The sequence below is a fragment of the Tribolium madens genome, unplaced genomic scaffold (assembly GCF_015345945.1).
Source record: "Tribolium madens isolate multiple individuals breed KSU strain unplaced genomic scaffold, Tmad_KSU_1.1 Scaffold_97;HRSCAF=244;Tcas5.2_LG3a, whole genome shotgun sequence".
Taxonomy (NCBI): domain Eukaryota; kingdom Metazoa; phylum Arthropoda; class Insecta; order Coleoptera; family Tenebrionidae; genus Tribolium; species Tribolium madens.
Genome location: NW_025401069.1, coordinates 12,858,708 through 12,867,157, shown reverse-complemented (window position 1 = coordinate 12,867,157; position 8,450 = coordinate 12,858,708). Strand labels below are relative to the sequence as shown.

Here is an 8,450-nt window from a genome sequence, read left to right as displayed (position 1 = left end):
ACTTTTTTTTTTCTCTTACAACTTGAAGATAGGTCTAAAAAACAAACAAAAATACAAATTTTTAGCTGTTTTTCACTTTGAAAAATTCTCATCACCAAAATTAGCTTCCCTGATGTGTTTTAAAGCAACAAATCCTTAAAATTAAGCTTTGTCCTGAAGATTTAAGCTTTTTTTGTAGTTTACCTCCAAAGACAACTAAATCATTTAAAATTAGAGTGCAAATTATAAAAAACTTGTAATAAGACCTTAAAGCACTATTTTAAAATAACTCGTCGCTGCGTTACTCGTTTTTTAAGCTTAAATTCGTGCCTTAAAACAGGTCTTATAAAACTTGTTTTTTAATATACTACAGGTGTGTCAAAACTCGAACCCCAGAGAAAAATTTTAAGTAAAATAAACTGGTATCTTATCTTATATAGGGTGACTGTAAAAGATTGTGACTTTTCTCGTCTGGTATATAATTGAGATTTCAAATTTAAGTGCCTAATCACAAACCTTGTCAAGAAATTTACATTAAATTTTGGATTAAAACCAATTCCTTTTAGAAAAAACTTAAAATCAGCATTAACAGCTTTCTTGGAATATCTTAAATAATTTGCCCTTTTTTTAATCCCTCGATATTAAACAACAATTAAAATTTTCACAGAACTCACTTTTTTATTTATAAAATTTGGCAGTAATACAGTGTCAGAACTCGCGCCCCAGAGAAAAATTTCAAGTAAGATATCTGATACTAAGAACATGGAAAAAAAATTATCTACCAAAAAATTTTGACATTTGACATTTTTTATGTCTATTTAATGATGATCTAGTATTTGTTTTTTTATAATTATTTAGTAAAGATACAAAAATTTTGCCAATAAAAGCCACAAATAACATTAAAACACAAAAAAATATTTTTCGCATAGAAATAAATACAGTTAAAATGCAAAGTTTAAACTGTCACAACTTCGAAATTTTTATAGATAGAATTTTTTTAACATAATTTACATGTTTCTAGTATGGCATTTTTCTCTGGAGCGCAAGTTCTGGCGCACCCTGTATTTTAACACAACTGAAACGTTAACCAAAATCCTTGAAAATTTTATTACAGCTACATACATGATTGAAAAATCAAACACGTACTTGAGGCGATAACAATGCTATAATTAAAATTGCGTTCCGTGAAGTGAAATAATTAAAATGATAAATGCAAATTACGTAAAAATTCTACTGCTTTTTATTATCATCTCCCCTCGATTTGACATTTGCTGAAATGTCGAAGAATCGATTTAATCGATTCCGGATGAATCCAGTTATTTGTGTTAAAACTGAAATTGTTTGAAACTATTTTTAATTCAGTAACAAAATCACAAAAAATTTCACACTAGACCAGACAAATATGAAGACATTCAATTAACAAATTTGAACAAATAGGAAAAAAAACACTAACAATTAGATGCATTGTTAATTACACCATCAACACTCATGCAATGTAAAAACATTCATCATCTACATACTCAGTTAATATCGCGTAATTAAATGGAATTAAATCAAAACAACTAGTGCTCTCATTCCAACATACTCCCAGTCATAATTCTTTTTTATAGTGGAAACATTTAGCCAATGTAATTAGTTTTAACACTCTGGAAATACCACTCTTTGAACAATAATAATTTCTGAAATCGTAAATTATGTTATGACAGAAATTTATTCAATTCAAAAATGCTAAAGGTTGTGGAAGAAAACCAGCAGGATTTTCAGTGTTTTATTACTTCAAAAAAAATATAATTATACTTCATAAACATTTTTCTTTTCAAGGACAAAAACGTGGAAAACAATTTTTCAATGAATCGGCCACTTTCACTGATTTTATTTAAATCTGAAACACACGACGGTGTTGACCAACCAGTCTGTGATCTATTTTCAGCTGTTTCTCAAGAGACGAAAGTGGACACTGATCTACTTGAAACAAGCAAAAATGCGATTTCTGAAATTGAAAAAAACTAATCCACTACAAAAATTGTATGTAATTTTTTGATTTTTCTGCCAATCAAACACAAGGTTTGCAAACTAATAACACAAATTATCACAATCGAAATAGTCGATATTTAATAATAATTTGCAAATGAACGTGTTTTTATAGCAATATTGGTTTTATTACAGCTATTATTCGATAAGTGGACTCGTATAAAAATTATTAGTTGCTACATTCTTTTAAAGAAACAAATAATCATTTCCTCCCCAAAAAAGTGATATCAAGGCCAGCAGAACAATGATTGTAAAATTTCAAAATTCCACAAATTTTTATATATTTTCATAATCCAAACATTACTATCAATGTTCAGTTCAAGTCTGGGTTAATTTACCAACAACAAATGCAATTATCTATCAATTCGGGTATCAAAACATACACTAATAGTAACCTAGAAAATTCGAAATATGACCAATATGACCCTCGATTATTTATAATATACTAAATCAACTGTAGTAAACAAGATTTCAATTAAAAAAAATTGCATCAAGACACCACACATCAATTATTTGTAACATTTCCACAACAACACTTGATTTGTGATTACCAAAATAAAAAAATTGAATGTGGCAACGTTGTCTAATTGAACAACAGTAAAAATTAATCGTTCAGTAACAGTTTCGCAATAAACATTGTTACCATGACAACAATTAAAATCAACACACAGTGTTGCCAAATAATAAAATTCGCTTGATATACAGGGTATCCCAGCGAGTTGAAAAAGTCCATTAGTGACCTTTAAATGGTAAAATTAAAAAAAAATTATATAGGACATTCATAGATACTCATTTAGTCCATCGCCTAAGATTATTTTCAACTATACAGCGTGTCTCAAAATAAGTTACAATACAAACTTGTCTTTTTTTAAATGAAACAGTATATGTTTCTTAGCGTTTTTTTATGTAGATTTTTATGACAATGTTTTTTAGCTAAACTTTCATTGATCGATTTTGCTTAGTTTTAAAAATAAGACGGTTGCACTTTCTAAAAATTTATTACACAAAAACTAAGACATCTAGAAATATTTTTTACTACCGCAAAGAAAAAGGTACAAGCTATAAGCTTGTAACATTTTTTTAGTGTGTTGCATTTGCAAAGATAAAAAAATAAAGGCGTTTGTTAAAAGTTCAATAACACAAAAAAATTAAATGGAACACCCTATTTATTGTTTTTGCATTTAAAAGATTATTAAATTGTCTTTCTAAAATTATCTAGTTTTAGGTGTTTATATTTACTAAAAAGATATTTAATTTTAAACATTAAAAAAAAAATTACTATTGAATTCAGTAGCCAAAAATTGCACACTTGCACAAGAGATGGAAGAAATATCACTTAATAATCACATTTGTGTTAAACTGAATTCATCATTCTTTATTTTTACAATAAAATAATTCGAATTTCAGTATTTATAACGACTTTTACAATCTCTGGATAAATCAAGGGATAAGTGATCCGTGGTGGAATTACTATGGTTGCCAAAGTTATTTAACTTTTAACAAACTTCTTAATTTATTAATCTTTACAAATGCAAAACACTAAAAAAATGCTACAGCTTTAAATTCTGTACTTTCTTCTTTGCAGAAGTAAGAAAAAAATTGTTCTAGCTGTCTTAGTTTTTGTATAATGAATTTTTGAAAAGTGCATGTCAAAAAACCGTCTTATTTCTAAAAGTAAGCAAAATCGACTAATAAAAGTTTAGTTTAAAAACATTGTCATAAAAATCTACATCCCAAAACGCTATGAAACATATGGTGTTTCATTTAAAAAAACACAAGTTTGTATCGTAACTTATTTTTGGGACATGCTGTATGGTTGAATAATTTTAGGTGATGCACTAGATTAGTATCTATCAATGCCCTTTACAATTTTGTTAAAAAAAAATCCACATAAAGGTGACTAATGGACTTTTTCAACTCGCTGGGGTACCCTGAATATAAAAAAAATTGGGTTATTGTCGGAATTCGGCTTTGATATTATCCAAATATTCCCCCGGAAGCTTCAATGTGTTTACAATTTAGTAATAATAAACTCGAAGTTAAAATATAGTACTATTTAGTGAATATTTATAATAGAGGGGGCCAAAATGACGTCAGATCGCAATTTAGCTTTATGTAATAATTCAGCTTTCACTTGAAAAACTCACAGTTGTGATGTGGAATATAGGGGCTGGTTGGGGGCACACCCCCGACGGCTTGTGCGTAGCTGGGGGGCGCCGACGGGGGCGGGCTGTACGGTGGGGGGGCAGCATCCTTGTTCATTGTCCCAGAAAAGAAATTGACCGAATTTCGTTATAACGGATATCTAAACTTAGTTCCTCCTGACCTAATAGCGAATTATTAGGTTAAGGGTCGCACAGCACACTACTTCGGTCCACTTTCAGTAACAAAATGCGACGCTTTGTGAAAATAACGCGAGGTTACAAGATGTTTGGAGCGCGACTGCTACTTGCCATTCGCGGAAACCAAGAGTTCGTGATGTAAGCCTGCTGGTGGCACTTTCTATCTACCTACAAGTCTGTGTCTAATAATACACGGATTTGGTTTCTATTTTTATGGCGCTAATTGCGCAAAGACAAAATTTTATTAGGTGTTTAGGTTTTTGGGACATGTGTGTGTGGGATCAAGATGGCTCTTTTTTATGACCTGTGTGCGTCATCGTCGCAGGAGATGGGCAGCAGGTTTTTGAGGCGAAGTGACGTCTGACGCAGATGATTTTTTTTAAATTAGTGATGAGAAAATTACTGCAGGAAAGGTCTCTGCACTCAAGTTGGAAGTGGAAATGTAGAGGGCGCTTAATTCCTGCAAGTGATGCAGGCATGGTTGCCAAATCTAGCGATTTTTTAGAAATGAAAAAAACTGTTGTAACCGCGGTTATAACAAAAATTTATACAATTATTGATGTAAATTATGTCAATAAATAATACTATTTCTGCATCTTTTTCGAGCATTTTTCACGTTTTTTAACCAAAAACTTGATTATTTCGCTAAATTTTTTCAAAAAAAATTAATGAAAAGCAGCGTTGATAATGATTATTTACTTTTACTTTTACTTTTATTTCTTAGCTTGTACAGGGTGCGCCAGAATTCGCGCCCCAGAGAAAAATGCCATATAAGGTAAGATACCAGGAACTTCATGTTAAAAATGTTAAATGTTAAAAAAATTTTATCTATAAAAATTTCGAAGTTATGAGGGTTTAAAGTTTACACTTTGACTCTATTTATTTCTCTTGGAAAAATGCATTTACAAGTTTTTTTGCTATAGGCTATTAAAAGAGGAAACAAGGAAGCTGTATCCTAAATTGTAACTCTGTTCAATGTTATTTGTGGCTTTTATTGGCAAAATTTTTGTCCCTTTACTAAATAATTGTAAAAAAAACATGTACAAGATCATCAATATCCTTAAATAGATATAAAAATAAGTCAAATGTCAAAAAATAAATGTAAAAATTTTTTGACAGATAGAATTTTTTAAACATTTTTTTCATGTTTCTGGTATCTTACCTTACTTAAAAATTTTCTCTGGGGAGCGAGTTCTGGCGCACCCTGTATATGCTTAAAAATTACAAAAAGAGTTGATATTGATGTTTTTTGTTTGTTTCATTTTATTTAACTGGTTTTTGAGCAAAACTAAGACAAAAATAAAGCAAGAAACCAAAAATTTGGTCGAAAATGCTTTTAGGCACGCGTTTGTATTAAAATCTCAAGTTTTTTGGGAAATTTCGCTAAAATAAACCAAAAAGTATACAAATTAAGTCAAAAATTACTATTTTTTTGTATTTCTCGAGTGTTTTTGCACGTTTTTCAGCTAGAAACGCAATTATTTTGCAAAATTTTGTTAAAAACAAGCCAAAAAATTACAGAATTAGACCGAAAATAAGTATACTCGTATCATTTTTGCCTTTTTTGAGAGATTAATCACTAAATTGTTATAAAAAAAAAGTATATGTATTATATTTTTGTTCAACTTCTAGACTAAAACTATTCACATTATGTGTTTTTTTTAATCGTAATCTTACAATGTGGTGAAAATTGTTGTAAATTTTTGATTATTTTATCTTGTGTCATTGTTTGAAACAAAATTCGAAAATAAAAGTTACGAGTGCATTTTTGACACTATTTCGATTAATGGATTTTATAATTTTAATTGTTCTCTTACGCAATATGTCTTACTTTCGTTCAGCACATCATTTCCTTGATTTATAACCAGTATATGTAGCTCGGGGCTATTGTCTCTGCATTTTCAAGAATATACAGGCTGTCCGGAAAGTAGCACACCTCTGTGACACTGTATCATCGGGCGACAACAAGAAAAATGTTTAAAAAAAAATTCGTCTTTTCGTCTGTTCGCCTATTCGTATATCACAAATTAAAAAAGTGTTTTATTGTGGGTACGTAAATATTACAATATTTATTCAATGTTGTTTTAAAAATTAGTTTGCTTATAAAACATAACCAGCAATTCTGTATTTTGGATTGCAGATATTCTAAAACTATTTTCTTTATTTAATTTATTCATATATTTTATTTTAGCATTTTACTAAAAATTCTCGATTTTAATTTTTATTCTTTTGCATTTAGCTCTGCTGAAGTTATTTAACTGTTAACAAACCTCTTCAATTTGTTGAAAATTGAGATCAAAACACGCCAAGCTACCAACTTTTATAGTTAGCTGTCCTCAGCATTTCCTCATTATTTATTATTAGACTTGCAAGACAGCCAGTTTTTCCTCCTAGTGCAGGTGTATGGAGTGGCGATTTTTCGCCTTTGAACGGCCAATCAATCTCCACTTGATAATTATTATGATCTATGATGAAAATCAGCGCAATTACCCGTAATTTATTGCTTGGTACTTACGAAAAATCGATTATTTCACGTCGCAGCTGCAGGAAAACTTAAGAATTTTGTCGGAAAATTTCATCTGATTTCGGATGAATGTCAATTAGTTTTTTATTGATTGAATGGAATATAAATTAGTCGTTGGGCTTGGTGTGATTTGTTAACAGATAAACTTTTAAGTCGATTGCGACTGTAGGCGGATAACTGTGAAGCCTCTGGCGGGTTTGATAGGCGTTAAAATGTCTTCAAATCGGTGCAATTTTGCATAATTACATGTAATTTTACAACGAAAAAGAATTATTTTTATTACAACATTGGACCAATTATTGGTTCCCAGATTCCTCACTCGTGCCATTTTATTTCACTAATTAATTCGAAAAAACTACTTTTTCTTTTTTCTTTTTTGTTATCTCTTTTCTACTCTCTGTTCTACCCAGTATGTTCTCTCTTCTATCTTTCTATTTTCTGTTCTTTTTGTTCCCTAATTTTTTTTTATTATTTGTTTTCTCAACCCTCTGTTTTTGTTTACATTTTTTTATAGAACACAACTAAAATTTATTATTTTCACAACAAAGTTGTTATTTGATCGAATTTCAACATTTTTTTTGTTCTCATTGTTTTTTCTTCCTTTTGTTCTCTATTCTCTGTGCTCTATTTTCTGCTCTGTTTCTTGTCTTCTCATTTCCCTCTTTTCTATTTTCTGTTCTTTCTTTTTTTATTCTCTATTCTTGCTAATTACTTACTCATTATTTTCTATTTTGTATTCTATATTCTTTGCTCTATACTCTCTGTTCTACTCAGTTTTTTGTTCTCAATTTTTTAATCTCCCTTATATTCTTTCTATTTTCTGGTCTTTTTGTTCTCTAAATTTTCTGTTTTATTATTTATTTTCTGTTTTCTTCGTTATTGCTCAATACAGACTATAGTCTGTTTTCTGTTTCATTTTCTACATAGAATTCTATAGAACATACATGTCATACATGTCATAATTTATTGCTTTTACAACAAAGTTATTATTTGATCAAATTTCAGTGTTTTCTTTGTTCCTTGCTCTTCTCGTTTTCTCTTTCTTCTGTTCTCTAAACCCACTAATTTCCATTCTCTGTGCTTTATTTTCTCTGTGTTCTTTGTTCTGTTCTTTTTGTGCATTACATACTGTGTGTTTTTTATTTTTTCTATTTTTTTATAATTCTTGTTCTCTCTGTTCTCGTTTACATTTTTTTCTATTTTCTGATTTTTACTCTCAATTTTAGTGTTTTTGATTCTGTCTTCTTCCAATTGAAGGTAAATAATTCAATATAATTCTTCCTTATTTTATTGTATCTTTTCTTTTTAAATATGGGTCACGAAACGTTCCAAAGCAACAGAAATCTTTCCTGGGGTCAGCTTGAGTGTCTTAATGTTTCAATAATCGGCAGATTTCGAGTAATAAAAAGTAAAGAAGATTTTACGGATTTTACAACAGGAATTCAAAATAAAAATGTATTTATTTATACGATGATTGCGGTATAAATTCGATTTTAGTGTTTCTTTCACAAAATGAAAATTCGTCGATCCATCTGATAAGTTTGAAATATTACGGCGGTTTAAAAGTCATTAAG

The 8,450-nt window shown here is 29.6% G+C and overlaps 1 protein-coding gene across 1 annotated transcript in view; it reads right to left on the bottom strand.

The window, feature by feature from the left end:
* LOC123014338 (LITAF domain-containing protein) overlaps positions 1–4,615 on the bottom strand; it is an 8,161-nt gene extending 3,546 nt beyond the window's left edge. The window contains exon 1 of the mRNA XM_044413396.1: positions 4,158–4,615. Within this exon, the coding sequence (XP_044269331.1) occupies positions 4,158–4,272 (115 nt within the window). The 5' untranslated portion in view covers positions 4,273–4,615. The remainder of the gene's footprint in view (positions 1–4,157) is intronic.
* Positions 4,616–8,450: the final 3,835 nt, after the last annotated feature.